A 21912-nucleotide genomic window follows, 5' to 3' on the forward strand; every position below is an offset into this window, starting at 1 on the left:
GGTCATATCTTCTCTCAACTCTGCTGTTGTAGCCTGAAAGCAGCCATGGACCGTATGGAAGTTACCAAGTATGACTGTGTTCAATTAAAACTGTATTGTACATAGATAAACATATAGTGTATATTTATATATACTTATATACATAAATATATACTATTTATCGAGATAAATATATGATATTGATATAAATATATATTTATCTATATATCCACAGATCTTATTGAAGTGTAATTAAGACACAATGTTATGTCAGTTTCCGGTGCACAACATACTGATTTAACAATTCTGTCCACACTTCAGGGCGCCCCACAGTAAGCACAGCAACCATCGGTCCCCGTACGAGGTTGCCACGATATTACGGACGGTATCCCCTCTGCTGTACTTTTCATCTCCGTGACTTACTTAATTTATGACTGGAAGATTGTACCTCTTAGCCTCCTTGATCCTCTCCCATTTTCCCCGCTGCATCCCCTCTGGCAGACTCCGGTTTGCTCTCTGTATTTAAGAGCCTGTTGTTCCCCCCTCCCCATTCCACACACGAGTGAAATCATATAGTATTTGTCTTTCCCTGACTTACTTCACTTAGCATAACACCCTCTAGGTCCACCCACGTTGGCTCGAACGGCACGATCTCATTCTTGTTGGTGACTGCGGAATATTGCATTGGGTGTATGTACACCACGTCTTTATCTGTTCATCTATCAATGAACACTCGAGTCGCTTCTGTATCTCAGCTGTTGGAAATAATGTTGCAGGAAACATAGGGATACCTATATCTTTTTGAAAGAGTGTTTTCCTTCTCTTTGGGTAAATGCCTGGCAGTGGAATTGCTGTGTCATATGGTAGCTGTAATTTTTGAGGCATGTCCCTGTTACTTTCCGCAGTGGTCGCATGAGTTGACATTCCCACCAGCAGTGCACGAGGTTTCTCTTTTCTCCACATCCTGGCCAGCACCTGTTACTGTCTTTTTGATTCTAGCCATTCTGACTGCTGTGGGGGTGATACCTCATCGTTCTCCAATAAAACTTCATTCATAGAGTTGTGGTCCAGATTTGGCCCGTGTGCCGTAGCTTGCCAATCCCTGGAATGGATGAATGCTATTCCGTTGTTTGTTTACTTGCCTGGGTTGACTACAGACGACTCTGGTTAGAGAGTTCCTGGAACGCACATTAGAAGTGGTTTCTCTTTGCCCAGTCTCTTGGGATCTCAGGATCACAGCTGTTCTTCAAAGTCCTGTGAAGCTGCCATGTGTGTGTCATACCCACTTTTTTTTAAGGAGCTCATCAACCCACGGACTTAAATGGAGAACCATAAAATGTCCTGGGGCAGGATAAAGGGAAGATAATCATAGCTCCATCTTACTGAAAACGGAGGCAGAACAATCCTCTTAACCTTCATCACAGGGTTAATTATGGTTGGAGCATATTATATGATAAAACCAAAACGCATTGCAAAGCAAGGCATGACTCTAACGTTATTATTCATGAACCTCATCTGGGCAGAGCAGATTAAGTTCTGAATTTAACTGGGAAATTGTTACACTTTATACTTAGATCGCTCCCTTAAATACAGAAACGATGACACTTCTGAGTATAGTATTAGAGAATTGTCTCGTCACCGTGTCGGAAACTGGCAGCGAATGTAAAACTGTGTGTCAATGTACTTAAATAAAAAAGAAAAGAAGAAAAGCCAAAAATTCAACTAAAGCAAATGTAAAAGGGAGACCCATTACACACAGGCTAAAACTTGAAGGGAAATTTAGTGTACTCAGGGGAATCGAATTTTAAAAAAATATTTCATTTATTTGTTTTGGGGGGTGGGGTGGGCAGAGGAAGAGGGAGAAAGAGTCCTGGGCAGATTCCCAGCTGAGTGCAGAGCCTGACACCACCCTGAGCCGAAACCAAGGCTTGGATGATTGACTGTGCCACCCACACGCCCTGGAATTGGATTTTTGAAGAATGCTCTCTTGCCCTTTCCGTGGGAATAAAGGTTAAGTTATCGGGGATATCCAGAGACAGGCAATCGTCGGCACCAGCTGGGAAGCTCGATGTGCCAATCAAAGCTCAGGTTTTCCCTCTCGTTCCACTCTATCATTCTTAGTTTGTTGGCCTTTGGTCCTTGTGGGTGTTGTCTCATGGTTACAAGATGGCTGCCCTGTCTCCGCGTAGTACGTAATGTTTGAGGGAGTAGATTCTGAGTCACTAACTGCTAACACAAGGAAAGCAACAAGACTCCCAGAGGCCCTCAAATTTCTGTTTATGTCTCGCCGGCCTGAACCATCTCCCTTGACCAGTAGTGGTTACAGGAGAGCCGAGGAAAGTGAATAGTTACTTTTCCCAATTTCTGCGTGGATGTGGATGAAGGAGAAAGGTGCAGGGGAGAGGAGAGGTCGGCATCCAACAGCATCCGGGATTAACTTTATTGCCCGTTTTCACAGTCCCCTGGAACTGATTCACTAACTGTATCACCTTACATCAAAATTGATGGAGACAAATAATCTACTTCTTATTTATACAACTGTAGTGGGTGACCAAGAAGAGTCATCCGTTTGGCTCTGTGTTCTGAAATATGCTCCAGTCACAAGAATTTCCCCGAACGGTGTCATCTGGAATCCCCATCCCCTCCAGCCCTTGGTCTCCTGCATCTAAATCAGCAGCCATGTCCTCACCAGACAACATCTGTATGCAGAGGTCTGCAGGGCCCGGCCCGGCCCAGGGCATCACGCGATGTCCGGGAGGGCTCCCAGGGGGAGCAGATCCCTCCTGCTGAGAAGCGGGTGCTGGCACTAGTTCGTCTTATTTAGCAGGAGTCTAAAGCCCTTGAGAGCTGAGAACACTGCCTTTGTATTTGAGGACTCTTTATTGGAAGGAGATGGATTTCTCCCTAATGAGTCCATTTTACCAACGGAGAGAGCCCTAAGAGCTGTTCCAGTTTCTCTGACTCAGATGAGCAGGGATGAGGACTCAGAAATGGGGGAACGTGTCCTCGTCACAAAAAGAAGAACTTGGCGGCAGGACAGGGAGCACCTCCCTGCCGTCTGGTTCCAGGAAATGATGTACCTGTACTCATGTGTCCCGGACCAGGCATGTTTGTGGGACAACAGCTCTGATCTGGGAAGAAGCAAGTCCCCCGTGAAATAATGAGTTTTGTCCTAGAAGTAGAAATAGAAACCCGGTTCCTGTGTTTATGCCTCCTTCTTTCCTTGGTTCATTCTACCAGCCTCAGAGTCTGATGACGTCATGTACATCAGTAAAGCATGGCGTAGTTTCCCAGTTTGGCTTTGTTTTGCTTTAGAGCAGGAGTTTGTGTGTGTTTGTCCTGTGGCTGGCGGGCTGGCTGGTCAAGAGGTGGGAAAGCAGGAGTTTGAGTTCAGACCAATCCTCATCTCCATGACTGCAGCATGGACTTGACCTCCAGTAGTGCCAGATGGAGGCGTACCCCCTCGCCAAGGCTTCACTGTGGCCCAACGCTGCCTCTGACCCATGGCTGGGTTCATGGACCCCATTCTGAGGGATGGCTTACTCAAGCTCCATGGCCAATATGTGCTGTTCATTCCACAGTCTGCATTTAGCTGCAGATAAACCATCCCGGACTTCCACTTAGAGAGCAGACATAAGAAATGGTACATATTAGAAAGAAAATTGTCCTAACTCTACATCAGGTCAAAAGTCAGTGGCCTGTTTGAGTGGTTGCTGCTTCTGGGAATAATTTAGAGTCTTGATCAAATGCTCTAGCAATTTTCTGATTTATTTTAATGAGCTTAAAAGCCTGGCATCGAAAATCCACCCAGCTGATAGTCAGCCTTGGGAGCTGATTAATGGCCTTGAACCAGTCTCGCAAGAAGTCGAAGCTGACATCCTTTACTGTGTCCCACTTAATGGTGATTGCCTCCTTATTTTTTCCCCAGTATTATGTCATTACCAAGAGAGAAATGTCTGTTTAGAGGCCCCTCTCCACTTTGTAACAAGTTTGAAATGAACTTTGACGTGTGTTGTAATCCCTGAGAAGCTGCTTTCAAATATACTAAAGGCTGTAATTGTGTGACAGGGACACTCAAGCCTGAAAAAATTGAGAGAAGTGGGGGAAATCACTCAAGGACACTCAAGGGCATGTTTTTCAGATGCTCACAGATGGGGGCAGAGGTGACCTGGGTCTAGGGGATGGGGGGAGTGCCCAGAGGAGGGACACATTGGATGTTCCCTTGATGCCGGGCCACCACTAAGCTATTTGGCAAAGACAATTAACCTTTGGGAGGAACTTGTCTATATGAGCAAAATTAAAAAAAGCACAGACAATTAACCTTTGGGAGGAACTTGTCTATATGAGCGAAATAATTGTAAAATTATGTGACAGAATTCATAGGCCCATGTGAGATACAGTGATTCTTTTAAAATGAAGATTTAGAAAAGTGGTCAGAGAAGGGACTTAAGTCCCTACTGTCTAATCAGTGAATGTCAAGATTCTTTCTGTTCTTTATTATCAAATGTGTCATTCCTGGATAATTTCTATCTTGTGGCTCCTCCAGCCTGTTTGTGTCGAGACAGTACAGACCTTCCTGTCTCAGCAGTTTCCCAACACTCCTGAAGCTGTGCCCTCTGTCATGCCATCTGGGAATGCTGGCTTCTGATGACTTAGCAAGTTGCCCTGTCCTTTGTTGACGATGACCACAAATGCAAGTCTTACCTACAGGGCAGTCTGAATTAGAATTCTTCTTCTGGTCATGTTAAACGTACTGCTTGGATTTTTTTTTTTTTTTTTTTTTGTAGCATAAACAGAATAACAGGTGTTATGATCATACCTTCCCCTGAACTCCATAGGACGTGTGGGCAGGGTGCATTCCATTGTCCACCTGCCTTTGGCACCCAACAGGAGCAGGGAGGGTAGGTGATGAGCGACAGTCTGGGGAAAAGGGGGGGGTCTCATTGTCCCAAGGAATGTCCGTCTCCCATCTGGCATTGCAGAAGCCCAACCCAGAAAGCATGATGTCATTGCACTGATTCGAGGCAAGAGAGGGCATCTATCAGAAGGACCAGTTAGTGAATGGGCACCGATTTTGAAAGTCCTTGGAAGGGAGAGGACCACCCCTGGAGGACTGGCTGACACAGAGCCTGTGGAAGGGGTGGGGTGAGCATTCTGAGGGCCAGAGGCAAGGAATCCATAGGAAGAAAGATGCCCACTGCCATCGGTACCCTGAGGCCATAGAAAGCAGAAAAGATACATGGGACACAGGTGATTGAGACAGATGTATGGCTCAAGCCCAAGGCTTTGGCAGTGGCTCTTTGTAGCTCAGAGCTCCGACGTCCCAAAAGGAGACATCAGTACCATCCTAACAGCCCAATCTTATGTGATCCTACTAATTATTATCAGTGAAACAAACGTTGTGCCAGCCAGCAAGAGTGATCTGATGAGGAGACAGCCCTCCTAAACCGAGGATGCTCCAGAGGCAAGAGGCCTAGAACTACTCAGACATCTGGTCACCCCCTAATGCAACATGGGGAATGCATAGAAGGTGAGGGAATGTCTTCATGGGGAGAAACAGGAATCAGGGACCACACAGGTCATGGTCCTGCCCCCAACCTGTCCCTGACACCCGAGAACTTAAAACATTGAAAAGAAGGTGCTCTAGGGCATAGTTTGTCTCCTTCCAGTTCTGTGGTCCTAAGATTCAACCCTTCATGCCTTGGTTTACCCACTGTGTTGGGCCATTTTGAGATAATACAGTAAATCTAGTTTTGTACATATCTGGGGTTCAGGATCCCTCCCCCAAACTTTACTAGTTTAAGAAATATGTGTACGGTATGGTTTGTCTAGACAGCAGATGTCCTCCTGTCCCTTAATACTGTCATTTCTGTGAAATAGTTGCTGTCCTTTGGACAGCTGGGCTAAGACACATGATCAGACATTGAACTTCCAATTCTTGACCTGTAGAAGGTTTTCAATAAATAGTTGTTGGACACATGCCTGAATGTGGTAGGAAAAGAACAGGTGTAGGTGTCAGACAGACCTGGATTCACCATGTTCTTTCTGGGTGATGTTTAGCAAACCTCTGAGCCTCTTGGGGGCCTCAGTTTTCTCTCTCTGGATGGCAGCGGGTGTGTGAAAGTGTGCACTGAAGACATCGAAGAACGTGGGTGCACGGGGCATGGAGCCCCACCTTAGAAAGAAAACTACAGGCCCCAAATGGCATCACTTAGGCTAACTCAGCAAACCAAGACTTAATACGCAAGCTAACTGCAGTTTGGATCCCTCGAGAACATGACCTTTCAGCAGACAACATGGAATTTTCTGGTCGATACCAGAAAATTTACTGAGAGACCACTTCTGCTCCCTCTAGAAGGCCGACATTGCCTGAAAAATGCACTCTTAGCTCTTGCTAACAAATTAAAATTCTATTCATTGTTTGCATGCCCTCTGTCTGCCTTCAAAAATCTTTCTTTTGGTTTGCTCAGTGGAGCTCCCCTCTACTTGCTGCCTGATTCATGAATTGTTGAACAAAGCCCATCGTATCTTCGCATTTGCTTGGTAGAATTCTGATTTTTAACAAGCTGCTCAACAAACATGAATTCTCTCTTCCTTCTACCCAGGAGTTGAGAATACGGAGTTTTTTGCTCCCTGCACCCATTCATTACCATGATTGTTAAAAGAGGAGTCCACAGTTCAATCTTCCATTGGCTTCTCAAACCATCTCAGCCGGACCCCTCCCTCGTCCTTCCCTGAGGCTGCTCTCCAACTCCCTAGGGACTCCTACCCTCCTCCTCATGGTCTTTGATGAGCAATAAAGGGTGTCAATCAAGATCGCTCTGGGTACAGACATCTCCACTCCGGTGACTTGAAGCCATTCTGACATATGCTGCCCAAAAGCCCTCCTTCCGGCCCTGACTCCTCACCTTTCGGAACTCTCCTCCTGGCTTCTGGAACACAACCCCCTGTGTGTTACAGCCACCCCCCTGCCCCTCCTCATCCTGTGCTGACTCCCTTCCCATCCCCCAGCTCCCTAGGTTTCCCTCTTCTCCCCTCTCCTCACATCTAAGACTTCTCGGGGTCGGGGGTGGGGGGTGGGGAACATCTCCACCCACAGGCCTTGAACTCCACCATGATGCATCAGGACCCTGCATCCAGCTGAGATCTCTGTGCTGAGAGCAGGAATTGTCGCCCCGAGTATTCCCGGCTGGGATCCAATAGGGGCTCAAAACAAACCCATCTGAGATCAAACTCTTCCTGTTGCTTCCCCAAAGCTCTTGTGCTTCCTCGGTCCCTCTCTCGATTATTGGTTTCAGCATTCTCTCTCTCTCTGGGCCGGAGCTTGGAAACCTGATGCCTGTCCCAGTTAGAGGACATTTGTAAAAGCAGAAATCAGGCTTCATAACATTCTCCCGCTCAGACACCTTCCATCCCTCCCTCCCATGGCATTGACTTTGACCTCTGAGCTGGTGTTCAGGCTCTAGCCAGCGTCCTTTCTTTCCACATCACTCGGTCCCACACCCCAGATCTGGGGTGGCCGAGTGGGTTTCGTCTCGTATGTTGGCTCAGATCCTGGAGAGTTTGGCCTGAAGCCCTGTGTCCAGGGGACACTCAGGAATGATGGGGCGCCCTCCCCGGCCATGGGGGCAGGCACAGGGAACAGTGGCCATTTGCTGTTATCCCTGCTCTTCCTTGTAGCACCTTTAGGGGTGCTGGTGTCCCCTGAAAATCTCCGTGCTTTCCCGCCCCTCTGGTACTACTATCCGTAGGCCTCTAAAGACCCCTCCCTCAGTGTCCAAGCCCAGCTTGTTTACCCTTCAGGCTTGGACAGAAATGACTTTGCTTCCTGAAACCTTCCCCAGCTTAACAATTGTTCCTTCCCAGGATCTGAAAGCATCTTGTCGGTGCCTGTCTGTCTGTCTGTACCACTGTTGGCGTCTAGCAGTCTCCCCAGCGAAATCACCAGTCTCTGGAAGGTGCTTCTGCTTGGTTGTGCATCTCTCCCCCTGCCCGCCAGAGGGCGTCTCAGGGAGCAGGTGCCTAAAGGTGGTTTGGATAATCATTGAGCGGCTCAAGGCCGTGGGGTCAGAAATCGCCCACCCGCCACCTCCCGGGCCACCCTTCACAGCTCCCTCCCCTGCCCAATGGGGACTCAAGCACAATCTTGGGGACTCTCAGAAGCACACCTCAAGAGGGCTCTGTCAGAAGGCCTGGGTGGCTGTCACACCTCAGGCTAGAGACCCATCACACACCTACACACACCTACGTGGGATCCCTGTGTGCGTCCCCGCGGCCCTAGGGCAGGTGAGCTGGGGTAAATGTGTAACTCCACGGCTTGCCGGCTCATGCTGTTCGGCACGGAAAGTGTGTATCGATCACTCTGACTTCCTGGAAGGAGTCCCAGCCTGAGAGTCGCTCTGGCGCCTGTCCCCTAGCCACCCAGCCGCCTGAGGCCCCCACCCCCCAGGGTCAGGCCAAGTGATGTCACCACCCTCCTCCCCAGCTTGGGCACAGAACGGTCTGGGAACGGCTCCATCCCCTCTGATATAAATAGGGCCTCGGCCCAGCCAGGGGAAGAGGCTGCTCTTGTTTTGGGGACCCGAGGAGAAGGTAAGCGGGGAGCCCCTCCCTGTCAGGGCAGCTGAGTTCTGCCGGGAGGAGAAGCCAAGGGGTCTCTAGTGGGAGCAGCTGGGAGCCGGAAGGCAGGGATCTGTGGTGACAGGCGCTGCGGAGGGATCACTACCGAAGACGACGCCGATATGTACCCCCTCCTGTCACATCGGAAGTCCTCTCATGGGCTGTCCTCCCCCTCAGCCACCCCAGGTCTTAGCAGAGGAACTTCCCCCTCCTCCACAGCTGTAGGGCAGGGTGGCCGCGTCCCCTGCTGCCTCTGAGCAGGGCTGGGTCCTCAGGCACAGGCCGGGAGCAGAGCCACGGGGGGCCTAGAGTCAGAAGGAAGCACAAAGCTTGTGCAGGGACAGGAGCTGTGAGGTGGATGGGGGAGCAGCCTCAGATAGCTGGGAGCTGCGTCCCTGACCCTATCCCTGGAGGCTCAGACGAGGAGTGGCCTGCACCATGTCTGTCTCCCTGCACCTCCCCCAGGCAGTGCTGCCTCTGGCCCTGGGTTCAAAGCTTGGGTGCCCTCAACTCATCACTTTGTATCCCCAAGCCTCGGTTTGCCCATCTATAAAATGGGACAAACAGCGATGCCTGGCCTCCCTTGCTCATGAGCTAGGGGGTATCTTCAGAGAGCTAATATAATGTGAAAGTGCTTTCTAAACTTTAAGAGAAACTACAAAGACAGATTCTTATTGTTCAAGAGGCACTACGATGGGTGCTGAAGTGTGTTGACTGTGGCATCAGGGGGTCTGGGTTTGAATCCTAGTTCTGTCTCTCACTTAGCTGCGTGACCTTGAGCAAGTCACGGAACCTCTCTGTTCCTCCGCAAAACAGCATCCATTAATCCACTTAACAACTGTTTATCAAGTACGTACTATGTCCCAGGAACATTTCTGGAAATGCAGCATGCATATCAGCGAATAAAACAGAGCAAGGACCCCACTCTCTTGGGGTTTGCCTTCACGTGGGAAGAGACAGGTAATGAACACTAAACAAATAAATACATGAGAATTAATTATTTGTAAGGTCATAAGGGGGTCAGTGCTGTGGAGAGAGGAAGTAAAGCGGGATAAGTGAGTTCAGGGTGTCAGGCGTGGTGGGGGACAGTTACAGCGGGAAATGGGATGTCACGGAAGCCTTAGCAGGATGAGACAAGTCCATGGAAAGTGCTAGAACACTGCCTGGCAATGATAGGCATTAGACCAGTGTTGGCTGCTGATCTCACCATTTCACGAAGCCACAGAACCACGAGGGGATATGGAGAGGAGACTGAGCAGGGGTGCCGGAGGAGGGCAGATCCACAGGAGCCTGGAGCCCCCGTTTATTCTGAGACCCCGTGGTGGGCTGCTAAGGACCGGTCAGTATGGCAGCCACAGATCCCAGCTGAGAGCAACACACAGCAGCCCCCGCCCCGGACCGTGACCGTGAAACTGTTTCACTGTAGACAGTGCGTGTGCTGTGCGGGACTGGCAAAGCAGGGAGGGGGCTGTGCTTACCTGTGTGGCCCTAGCCCGGGACTGGGGGCCACTTCTGCCAGATTCCTCCAGCCCTCCGCTTCTACAGGTTTCCCCTGATAACTCAGAGTGTTTTGGCTTTTTACACGAGGCAAGAGCTGGCCACGGAGGCCCGTCTGGACGGGAAGGAGAACTTTCTGTTCCGTTTTTGTATGTCGTGTGGCTTCTCATGAGAACCATGGATTGGGTCAAACATGTGGGGAGGAGGGGGAAGCGGTGGCCGAGGTCAGAAGTCAAAGTTCCTTTGGTGTTTGATGACCAGAGCAGAACTAAACACACAATGCTCGTGAGTTGAAAGCGGGTGCAGGTGACCAGACCCGGGAGAGGAGTGCGGAGCGCCAACATCAGGGGATAACTGGGTATGCCTGGGTGTACAGGAAAGATGGAGGCGTCAAGGTGACCTTGAGTTCATGCCTCAGTTCCAGGGATGACTGGGCTGCTCTGGGAGGGCGGGGGATGGGTGAGGATGAGGACGGGAGCACGAAGGCTGAAGCTGGTAATGCAGTCCTCAGCTTCACCAGAAATCAGTGCGGTACCATGGAAATGACTGGGAGCGAAGGAACCCGTGCCATGAACACAGGTCCTAGGTCCGCAGAGCCAGCCCAAGAACCTTGTCTGCCACGTTCTCTCTCATTGAGAGGAGAGGCGGGAGCAGAATCGCAGGGCGCTAGAGAAAGGTGCCAGAAATCCTCCTGCCAACGACAGAGACCCACGTCTAGGGCACAGGATGGTTCTACTTCAGACTCACCTGGGACTTTTTTTAAAAAAAACTATCCCTGGCCCCAGCGCAGACCAACGCCACCGGCTGTCGGTGAGAGGCGTTGGTGGGGCTGGTGTCGGGCTCCACGGGGATCCACTGCGCAGGACATGGTCCTCTACGAGCAGGACACAGTCGCTGACCGGCCTGGGGCACTGGGACAGGTGCAAACACCAGGGTTTCAGGCTGAGGCTCTGGGGCTCACCGCCAGCTGCCTGTGGGGGCCACAGTGGAGCTGAGAAACCCCTTCAAGGCCACACCCCAGGGTCATTATAGCTGGCATCTCCGGGGGCGGGGGAAGACGAACTTCCACGGTTTCTAAGGCTCCCCCGGATGAGATCTGTGGGAACCGGGCTTGGGACTAAACGCAGGTCTGAATTGTGTCTGTTACACGCTTTGCTGTGTGAACTCGGGAACTTTTCTTTATGCCTCAGAACTCCCCTTTCCGTGTCTGCAAAGGGGTGAAAACTTTCCTTCCTCGCATGAACAGCCAAGGGCTGGATTGGGGAATCTGTAGGCAGGGGCTTCTGGGAACTGTCACACACTACCCAGTTAGAACAGGTCTATTCTTACAGGACGCACCGGTCTGGGGAATGAGGTGTGTATCTCCTGGTTGGGACCATACAGATCGTTCTCACCAGGCCAACTTATAACGTAGAAAAAAACCTCTGTGCATCTTAGTCTCGTGTTCCAAACTGGTTTCCACCTACCCCGGGGCTAGGAGGCCTCCTAGAGACTCGAGGTCTGCCCCACGGCTGGTTTTCTAGGGAAGCTCATAGCCAGAGGCAGCCATATCAAAGTCTCACAGACTGGGTCCCTTCAACGACAGAAATCTGTTCTCTCGTGATTCGGACGGCGACAAGTACTGATGACTCCTTCTGGGAGAACCTTCATGTCTCATACTGGTTCCAAGTCCAAGCTGAGATGTTGACAGATGTGTCTTCTGAGGTCCCTCCCCCTGGCTTGTAGATGGCTGTCTTCCTGTCTTTCCAGGGTCTTCCGTTTGTGTGTGTCTGTGTCCTAATCTCTTCTAAGAGGGATCCCAGTCAAATGCGATGAGGGTCCATCCCAATGACCCCATTTAACCTAAATTACCTCTTTAGAGACTCTATCTCCCAATAGAGTACATTTTGAAGTAGTGGGATTTAGGACTTCAACATAGCAAGTTAAAAATTTTAAGGCAACAAGGTGCATTTTGTTTATTTTAAAATCAAAGTTCCTTCAAAAATAAGTTTAACAAGATGGGATCGGGAGGGAGATAAACCATAAGAGATTCTTTTTTTTAAATTAATTTTATTTTTTTTAAACATATAATATATTTTTATCCCCAGGGGTACAGGTCTGTGAATCGCCAGGTTTACACATTTTACAGCACTCACCATAGCACATACCCTCCCCAATGTTCATAACCCCACCCCCCGACCATAAGAGATTCTTAATGTCACAAAACAAACTGAGGGTTGCCGGGGGCAGAGGGGTCGGGAGAGGGTGGCTGGGTTATGGACATTGGGGAGGGTATGTGCTATGGTGAGAGCTGGGAAGTGTGTAAGCCTGACGATTCACAGACCTGTACCCCTGGGGCTAATAATACATTATATGTTAATACAAATAATAAAAAAAAAATAAAATTCAGTAAAGGCAAAAAAAAATAAGTTTAAATGTTTCCATATTACTCTTTAAAAAAAAGATTTTATTTATTTACTTGAGAGATGGAGAGAGTGAGCACAAGCAGGTAGGGGATGTGTAGAGGGAGAGGGAGAAGTAGGCTCCCCGCTGAGCAGGGAGCCAGACACGGGACTTGATCCCAGGACCCCAGGATCATGACCTGGGCTGAAGGCAGATGCTTAACGACTGAGCCACCCAGGTGCCCCCCCATTACTCTTTATTAAACATATAATTATTGACTAATCCATGATATCACTGATTTACCCAAGGTAAAAAATACTATCAGGCAGTCGCATATTTTTTTTTAAGATTTTTATTTATTTATTTGACAGAGAGAGATCACAAGTAGGCAGAAAGGCAGGCAGAGAGAGAGAGGGAAGCAGGCTCCCCGCCGAGCAGAGAGTCTGATGTGGGGCTCAATCCCAGGACCCTGAGATCATGACCTGAGCCGAAGGCAGAGGCTCAACCCACTGAGCCACCCAGGCACCCGCAGTTGCGTATTCTTGAAGAGAAGCACTTAACAACATTTTGTGAAAATATTTGTGTATATTTTTCCTTGATGTAACGGACATTTTGGTATTTCTGTTTATAATCTACCCATGTCTTACTGTCGAGACATTCTCCCCATTATAAAAATCAGACAAAACAAAACCAACCCCAAAATACTCCCCCCCCCCCCCCCCCCCACCCCACCGCCCACCCCACGATAGCGCGTCATGGCTCCCAGAGATACTGTCCTCAGAGCCTGGAATCTATCGCTTCTCTTCAAGGTGTGTGTAGACCCGGATAGATTTCTCCTGGGTTCATGACCGCAGGGAATACGGGAACAGCTAGACGTCTGGCTGGAGGGCACTAACGCACTTAGTAACCTGTCGCCTTACACGAAATGCTGTTTCAGGGAAGCGAGCGCCCCTGCCGGAGATGGGTCCTGCCGGAGTGGGCCTAAGGGCCACTGTCCTCTGCCTCATGGCCTGGGCCGGCCTGGCCGCTGGGGACCGAGTGTACATCCATCCCTTCCACCTCCTCGTCTACAGCAAGAGCAGCTGTGAGCAGCTGGAGAGACCCGGCCCAGAGATGCCCGAGGAGCGGACCTTCACGCCCGTCCCGATTCAGGCCAAGACGTCCCCGGTGGACGAGGAGGCGCTCCGGGAGCAGCTGGCGCTGGCGGCCGGGAAGCTGGAGGAGGAGGACAGGATGCGGGCGGTTAAAGTGGGCACGATGCTCAACTTCCTGGGCTTCCACATGTACAGGGCACTGGGCGAGTCCGGGAGCGCGGCCAGTGGGACCGTCCTGTCCCCCACGACTCTATTCGGCACGCTGGCCTCTCTCTACCTGGGCGCGCTGGACCCCACGGCCAGCAGACTGCAGGCCTTCCTGGGCGTCCCCGGGGAGGACCAGAGCTGCACCTCCCGGCTGGACGGCCACAAGGTGCTGTCCGCCCTGCAGACCATCCAGGGCCTTCTGGTCGCCAAGGGTGAGGCCGGCGGCCGGTCCGCACTGCTCCTCTCCACGGTGCTGGGCCTGTTCACAGCCCCTGGCCTGCGCCTGAAGCAGCCTTTTGTGCGGGGCCTGGCGCCCTTTGCCCCCGTCACCCTCCCGCGCTCTCTGGACTTGTTCACGGACCCGGATCTTGCTGCTGAGAAGATCGACAGGTTCATGCAGGCAGTGACAGGGTGGAAAATGGACAGACCCCTGTCAGGAGTCAGCCCAGACAGCACCCTGCTTTTCAACGCCTATGTCCACTTCCAAGGTAAGGCAAAGCCCGGAGGTGCCCTTGGGGTGGGTGCCCTAGGGGGACAGCTCTCTGTGTCTACAGACTTAGTGTCCAGCATTTGGCTCAGCAGGGCTGGGCCTTGGGGATGGGCAAGGTGAGAACGTGGGGAAGTACCTGAGAGTCGCTCTCAAGGAGCTGGTAGTAGCTGCACAAGGGGCTCCTTGGATGAGCATCCAGATAGCCACCTGCTGTCCTACTGTGTGCAGCGACTCTAGTACTCCCTCCTATCCTGATCATTTAATCCCCTTGGGACGTGGTAAAGCAGTGTTACTGCCTCCAGGGAAAAACCCACAGTGACCGCCTTAAGAAGGCACGGCCACAAGTCGGGGTCCTGAGATCCAAACCCACACCTCCCAGCCCAGTGGCCCATCTCCACACTCAGGAGGGGAGGCTTCTTGTCTCCTGAGAAGGTCAGTGTCCTTGCAAAAATACCGTTTGTTTGCTTACACCACTTTCATGCTGGGAGCGGTTAGTACTACTCCCCCCTCCCTAAATCCCCACAAAGATAGCTCGCTCATTCAACAACTGATTGTTGAAGCCCTATTACGCGCATGCCCCTGAGCTGGGCGTCTCAGGGGGCCAGGGAGGAAGGACGCACAGGTGTGGAACCCAGGTTGCCTACTGACGTTACAGAGGGGAGATCGACCCACAGGTGAGTGCCCCCAGCTGCAGAGCTCTAGGGAAACGTGCCCTGAAAAGGCACTCTGGGGCGCCAGGCCCTTGGAGGAGGGAGGGCCCCCGGGGAGAGGACAGAGGATGGCGAGGGGAGCAGGGCTGTGGAAGGACAAATGTGTGAGCAAAAAGGCTGGCAAGTTCGGGGCCAGAAACCAGAGCAAGGGCGGCTCTGTTTGGCCAGAGCTCAGGGGGGATGGGACCTATGGGAGGCACAGCCCGAAAGAGGGGTCCAGCCAGATCTTGGGATGTGATGCTGGGAAGGGTGGTGGATGCTGGAGCAGGAAAAGTGTTCTGGTCAGAGGGCATCCAGGCTGCCAGGGCTGTGTGCACGGGAGGCGGGGAGGGTCCCAGGAAGGTGATGCAACGGGCCCACTGTCCCGGGAGCACGTGCTGAGGCAGTGACCTTGCAGACTGACAGGTGCGGTGGGCAGGGTGTGTTTGCGAGCCAAGGGAGCCACAGCAGAGAGATGAAACCAGAGACATGGAGGTGTAATAGAGCATGACTGTTGTCTTACTCTGAAAACATCCTACAAGTATGTAAACCCCCCACGGGGGAGGACCTCCAGCCCGTTCTGGGTGCAGGGGGAAGACGATGGACCCAGGAACCGAGGACAGCACAGGTGCCCTCCTGCTGAGGGTGGCTGCCCCCGCCCCGTGGAGGACAGAGGGGGGACGCACGGCCTCAGCCTGCCGTTTCCAGGAGGAGCCCCAGGAGGAGCCCCAGGAGGATTGCTCACTGAGAAAGTCCTGCCCCCCAAAAGCTGGAGAGCCACAGGTGCCTGGACACTCGGCCAGCCCCACCATGCCCACTCTCTGATCTTGCCCCCTGACCTTTCTGGGCCTCGGTTTCCATCCAACAGAGATGCACAACCCCTCCCAGCCCAGCACCACACGGCTGCCTTACGAAGCCAAAGGCTGTCTCTCTGGGGAGCTCGAAGTGCCTCTTTGGTAATGATGTTCTGTGACCACGATCTCAGAGCCCAGATGGACGTTCCCGGCTCTCGAGGCCTTGGGGGTTGGGAGCCCCTGAGCTGTAGGGCGCCCTTTGCTCCGGCCCTGTGGTCATCCCGAGCTGCCGCGGGCTCTGGCAGGTTCCACAACACCAGTTGACTTAACCTTGAGAGATTTACTTAACCTCTGGGTGAGGATGGATTCTGTGCTTTTCAGCGGAGTGTCCAGGACAGGGAAGCCACCTCTGTTCAGACTCTCACGTCCTTCTGTTTGGGTGGGAAAAGGTTTAGTTCTTTCTTCCCCTAAATCTACAAGTCTCCGGCCAGGCCTGGTGGGCCGGCACTGAGGACCCCCTTGGGGAGCCTGGTACAGTCACGGGGGACCCCCAGAGTCAGGGCATCCAGCAAGCGTCTGCCTCTCTTTCCGGACAGCGGAGCCAGCTGGCCGCACCCCTCGGCCACCCCTCATGCAGCCCCCCCGGGGGGGGCCACACGGGGCTGCCCCCTCCCCGCAGGGCCCAGGGTGAGCTTGCACCGAGCGCTTCCCTCCGAGCCACGGCTCGCACTAGGTCCTGTGTCTGTCCTGGGCAGCACGTGGAGCCTGCCTTGCGGGACGTGTGCTTAGCTCTGCGTCCTGACTGCAGAAGGGGAGCCTGTCGCAGCTGACACTGCTCCCAGATGGAGACGCGCGCGTGCCCCAAGGCTGCGTAGGGCTGCCAAGCTGCTCTGGGTGACGCTGGGATGGTGGGCGCAGATCACTGCACGTCTGTCCAGCCCCACAGAACGTACGGCCCTGAGAGCGAGCCCTCATGTCAGCCCTGGACTCTGGGTGACAGTGATGTGTCGGTGGAGGGTCATCAGGGTTAACGGACGTCCCACTCCGGTGGGGGTGCAGATAGCACGGGAGGCTGTGCTTGGGGTGGGGATGGGTGTACGGGGAAACTCTATACCTTCCCCTAATTATGCTATGAACCTAACTTCTCTAAAAAAATGAAGTTTATTTAAAAAAAGAAGCCAGTGAGTGTGGTGGGCCGCAGGCTTTGGGCCAGGACAGATCTGGGGTGAGTTTACCTGGTCAGTTCATGGTGGCCTAAGGTCCCTGGTTTCCTTTGTGGACCTTAAGGTGACAGGTGTAAAATCTCAGAGTGCACCTGGTGTGTTAAATGTCTTCAACACGGGCAGTTAGCGTCACCGTCGTGATCTCAAACGGTTGGATCTTGTAGGAGGAAGACTCTACCGGCCCTTGGGGTACAGGGTAGGGCCTGCAAAGCGCAGGGGTGGGAAGATACCCCGTGGCCCGGGGTATGCCGGGGGAGGCCGGGGGAGGTCGGGTCACAGGCTGGGCCTTCGGCTCTCCCCGTGGTGTCCCCAGCCCTGAGCGCATCTGCCTGCCCCTGCCTCGGCTGATCCGTCCCTCCTTGTCTCCTCTCTGGGTCTCCAGGACAGCTGAAGGGCTTCTCCCTGCTGGGGGGACTGCAGGAGTTCTGGGTGGACAATGCCACCTCGGTGTCGGTCCCCATGCTCTCAGGCACGGGCACCTTCCAGCACTGGAGCGACGTCCAGAACAACCTCTCCATGACCCGGGTACCCCTCAGCAAGAGTGCCTGCCTGCTGCTGGTCCAGCCCCACGGCACCTCGGGCCTGCAGAAGGTGGAGGCCGTCACCTTCCAGCACAAATTCCTGACGTGGTTGAAGAACCTGTCTCCCCGGTACGGCTCCTGGGACACCGGCTGGCACCTCTGGGGCAGCTCCCCGTGGACAGTGGGGAGCTGGGCCCATCTGTCTACCCAGGGCGGGAGGGGACGTGGGATGAGCAGATGTGTGGGAGTTGACTGAGCCCTGGGCCCAGGACGGGGAGGGGCCGGGGGCTTCTGCTGTTCTGGAGCCTGTGCGTTCATGTGTCACCCCTCCTTCCGTCCACCCGTCCACCTAACTCTGCAGGTGTCGCCTCTTTCTGGGTGCAGGAGAGGGAAGGAGTGGGAACGTGATTTCCTTGGGCTTGGGCTTACCCGCTGGTTTTGGAGGACTGCGTTTCAATCCGCCCTGAAGGGGGGACCTTTGATGCCATGACCACCCACCACGTCCCCCTCCCCTCCCCCGCCATCCTCCCACCCCCAGTCTGCTGCATTCCCAGAGCTTGTCGGGGACTGGCTTCCCAGAAGGGTTCAGACCCCTCTGGGAGGCCTGGGGGAGACGCTTTCTTGGGGAACTGTCCTTGAGTCCAGAACTCCCTGCTTTGCTGCCCGAGTCGTTTGCTCCTCTTTCCAACTATGGCAGGAAGAAAGCCATTCCCGTACGCTGGCGTGCTACACTTGTCCCTTGTCCATGGCCCAGAGCAGTGGGGGCCGGAAACCTGCTCCGAGACCATCACTCAGGGACACACTGGCCTCCCGAGGGCAACGCTCCTTTGGAAATCAGTTTCGGGTGTGCTGACGGTAAACGCCTAACGGCAAGTGTACCACGTGTACCATCTGTAGCGCACCATTCAGTGGCATGAAGCACCCCACGCTGGTGTGCCCCCCCACCGTCCGTCTCCAGGTTTTCAGCTTCCCCGACGGAAACGCAGCCTGCCCACCCCACTCCACCCCACCCCCACCAAAGCCCTGGCCATGGCCGCTCTGCTTCTGCTCTCTGTGAACTTGTCTGTTCTAGGACCTCAGAGGAGTGAACTCATACAGTGTCTGTCCTTTTGTGACAGGCTTGTTTCACTTAGCATGACGTCCTCAGGGCTCGCCCGTGTGGCAGCGTGGGTCGGGATTCCCTTCTCTTACATCTGATGCTCCGTTAGACGGACAGACATGTTTTGTTTATCCCGCCGTCCGTCCGTGCACTCTTGGGTCACTTCCACCATTTGGCTATTGTGGATAATGTATGGACGTGGGTGTCACGTAAATCCCGTGAAGGCTTTGGGGGTCACGGGAAACATCCCTGGGCTCTCAGGGAAGCTGACGGAAGGCAGAGGCCCTACAGGCAAGCCAGCTGAGTTGATGTCAGCAACATGACGGTGTGGAGAGTGACGGGACGTTCTTCCCATTGCTCTCTCCTCCACGGGGCTTTCTGTGTCAAGAATAACACTGCAAGGTGGTAGTAAGACGCGCTGCGTTATTTCAGAAAACAGCTTTTTACAATTATCCACGTAGTGCAGCTTTGATGCGACCAGCTGAAAACCAGAGTAGAACGAAGGACAACTCATCGCCAACCTCCCGGGCGCTACTTGAAGCGCACATCCTTCGCACAGTATTTCCAAGGACACGAGAGTTTTTTTGTTGTATTTGTTGCTGACAAACTTTCTCTAGCTGGGCGGGGGGCCCCAGGGCCTCCCAGGGGGGGCCACCCGGGACTTCCTAAGCGTGTGTCACCCCCATAGGACCATCCGCCTGACCGTGCCCCAGCTGACACTGCGAGCCTCCTATGACCTGCGGGACCTGCTGGCCCAGGCCAAGCTGCCTACCCTGCTGGGGGCCGAGGCAAACCTGGGCAAAATCAGCAATGATGATCTCCGAGTCGGAAAGGTACCGTCTGTGCCGGTGATGTCCAGGCCCAAGTGATTCCGTGTGTTCACGGCGGGGGAGATGGAGACGGAAGGGACACGGAGAGAGCTTCTGCGGGGCAGGCAGGGGAGGAGAGGAGGACAGCATGGCTATGTGGCTATGCATCCGGGGTGGGAGAGAAGTGACCAGAACTTTCCAGGGCTTTCTGGGGACAGGCGGAGAGCAGCAAACCCTTCCCCACCATGTGTTTTTGGCTCTGCCCAGCATGGCCTAGCCTCGGGGTCCTTCCCAAATCCCACAAGAGGGTCAGGACTCAGGCCATGGGATAAGGACCCGGTGCCAGTTCTGCCAGAGCTGCGTGCCCCAGGGAACACTCAGCAGGAGTGTCCCTCTGCCTGAATGATGTCTCCCTGGAGCTGGGGGGCTTGGAAGTGCTGGCACCGGGCTGGGTACCGGGGAGAGGGGGCCTTCGCAGTTCTTCACTTCTGGGGAGCATCAGTCCTCTTGCTAACTTCGTGGGAGGAACCAAGCACTAGCAGACCACAGCCAAGGGGCCTGGGGTTCTGTCCTGGAAATCCAGGTGGAAAGTGGGAGACCGGTGGGTTGGAGGGATGCTCTGGGGAGAGCTGTTCTGTGAGTTGGGCCGAGTGGGAGCCATCTACACCGAGGGGCATGTATGGCACGAGCGAGCTGGAGAAACAGCTGTCCTGCACCTTCTCCCTGGGCCCTGAGGGCCATTGGGAGCTGTCACAACGCTTGCTGCTTTGCAGGTGCTGAATAGCATCCTTTTGGAACTAAAAGCAGACGAGGGAGAGCAGCCCACAGAGTCTGCCCCACAGCCGGATGGGCCCAAGGCCTTGGAGGTGACCTTGAACCGCCCGTTCCTGTTTGCCATTTACGAGCATGACTCCACTGCCCTGCACTTCTTGGGCCGTGTGACCAACCCGCTGAGCACGGTGTGAGGCCCGGCCCGCCCACAGACCTGGCAGTCACCGTGAGCAAGGGCAGCGGCCCGCAGCAGCGCTGATCTGTCGCCGTCTTCCACTCTGCCTTCCAGTGAGTCAGCTTCGCGCTGGGAGAAAGCCGTTCTCCTCCCGTCTAATGAGCAGCAGAACCTGCGGGCAGAAGGCCTCCCGGGTTCTTCGACTTCTCCTGGGCCACGTGGGGGGTACCAGGAACCGGAATTTAGTACAGGACAACTGTTCAGGAGAAAGTCTGAACAGACCAACTGGGTCGTGAAACCGGAAATTGTTTCCTTTTTATCGGAGAACAGGAATTGGGTTTCACAGTCGCACGGTTTTCCCTGCCCTGAGTGGAGATCGGCTGGGGAAGCGTGAGCCGCCGAGCCGCCGTCCCCGCGATGCCTTAGCTTTTGTTGGTCCCGGTCTTCTTTCCCAGGATGCTGTGATCTTGGAAAAACCCAAGCACCTGAATTTATGTTAGAATGTAACACCATGGCTAATTATCCCTTGTGTTATTAATACATGTTTTGCAACAATAAACAAAACAAGAAAAATTCTTGGGCTGCCTGGGTGGTTCAGTGGGTTAAGCGTCTGCCTTCGGCTCAGATCATGATCCCAGGGTCCTGGGATCGAACCCCACATTAGGCTCCGTGCTCAGCCCATCCTTCCACTCCTGTTCTCTCTCGCGTCTACTCTCTTGTCAATAAATAAATAAAACAAATCAAATAAATAAAATCTTAAAAAGAAAAATTCTATCCTTCAGCAGCAAAACAAAACCCTGCCATCTAGCTGACAGACGGTACACACCAAGTCCTTTCTAGGGCTTTGAGCCAGACTTTGGGCGTATTTCCACGGAAGGTGTGGGCCGTGACTTAGCCATCATGTGGAGAAGTTTGCTTCCGGACGCTTCCGTCCCCAAGCGGCAGGTGGGTGCGTGGGGGAGGAGGCCTCAGGCCCCTACATGCAGCCGGAAGGAACGGGGCCCATGGGCACTTCTTCCTTTCCGGGGACACAGGGTTGATCGCTGGTGCTGACGACAGTGAACCCGTTTCCTCATGTACATTCAGCGCTCTCTCCGGCTGCCTCCACCAACACCAAAATGACCAGGCAGGCTACGGACTACGGGGCCCACCGACGAGGGCCAGGGGCATGCGGCGGCCGGGCATGCGTCTGGGGGTGAGAGTGGGGGTGACCATCTCAGAGTTGAACCGGGTCTCTCCCATTTGCGGATGCAGTGGTGGGAGCAGAAGCACCCGTGTTCTGCTCACACGACGGCTTTGCTGCCCACAGTCCAGAGCAGACTGAGTGTCCTCCGAGCCTCAGTGTCCCCCTCATGTTCCAAGCGTCCAGCTAGTCTGGCACACACCTCCTTGCTCTGAGATCCGGGGAACAGCTGGGCCAGGCATGTGAGAGGCAGCATGGTGGGGGCTTAGGGGCATGGCTTCCAGAAATGGATGGGCTGAGCAGGAAGCCCACATCCAACGCTGACCGTGACCCAGAGCGGGTGACCTCCCGGTCTGGGGTCCCCTGCCCTTCTGTGCCAA

The 21912-nt window shown here is 53.6% G+C and overlaps 1 protein-coding gene across 2 annotated transcripts; it reads left to right on the top strand.

Moving 5' to 3' along the window:
* Nucleotides 1-8518: 8518 nt before the first annotated feature.
* Nucleotides 8519-20908, top strand: LOC111160516 (angiotensinogen). 2 transcript variants are annotated; one of them, XM_022523669.1, is made up of 5 exons: nucleotides 8519-8571; nucleotides 13415-14266; nucleotides 17357-17624; nucleotides 19283-19427; nucleotides 20177-20908. In XM_022523669.1, the coding sequence occupies exons 2-5, from the start codon at nucleotides 13438-13440 to the stop codon at nucleotides 20366-20368; spliced, it is 1434 nt and encodes a 477-aa protein (XP_022379377.1). In that variant the 5' UTR covers nucleotides 8519-8571; nucleotides 13415-13437; the 3' UTR covers nucleotides 20369-20908. The 2 variants fall into 2 exon arrangements, with proteins under 2 accessions (XP_022379377.1, XP_022379375.1); XM_022523667.1 differs by having other exon boundaries at nucleotides 8551-8571; nucleotides 13287-14266; nucleotides 20177-20628.
* Nucleotides 20909-21912: the final 1004 nt, after the last annotated feature.

This window comes from Enhydra lutris, unplaced genomic scaffold (genome assembly GCF_002288905.1).
Source record: "Enhydra lutris kenyoni isolate GAN:26980312 unplaced genomic scaffold, ASM228890v2 scaffoldscaffold76, whole genome shotgun sequence".
Taxonomy (NCBI): Eukaryota; Metazoa; Chordata; class Mammalia; order Carnivora; family Mustelidae; genus Enhydra; species Enhydra lutris.

Excerpts from the sequence above, each read along its gene's own strand:
- LOC111160516 (XM_022523669.1), top strand. The coding sequence starts at position 13,438 with ATGGGTCCTGCCGGAGTGGGCCTAAGGGCCACTGTCCTCTGCCTCATG. Across the intron at positions 14,267-17,356 it reads CGCCTATGTCCACTTCCAAG|GACAGCTGAAGGGCTTCTCC; the intron begins GTAAGGCAAAGC and ends CTGGGTCTCCAG. Across the intron at positions 19,428-20,176 it reads ATGATCTCCGAGTCGGAAAG|GTGCTGAATAGCATCCTTTT; the intron begins GTACCGTCTGTG and ends GCTGCTTTGCAG.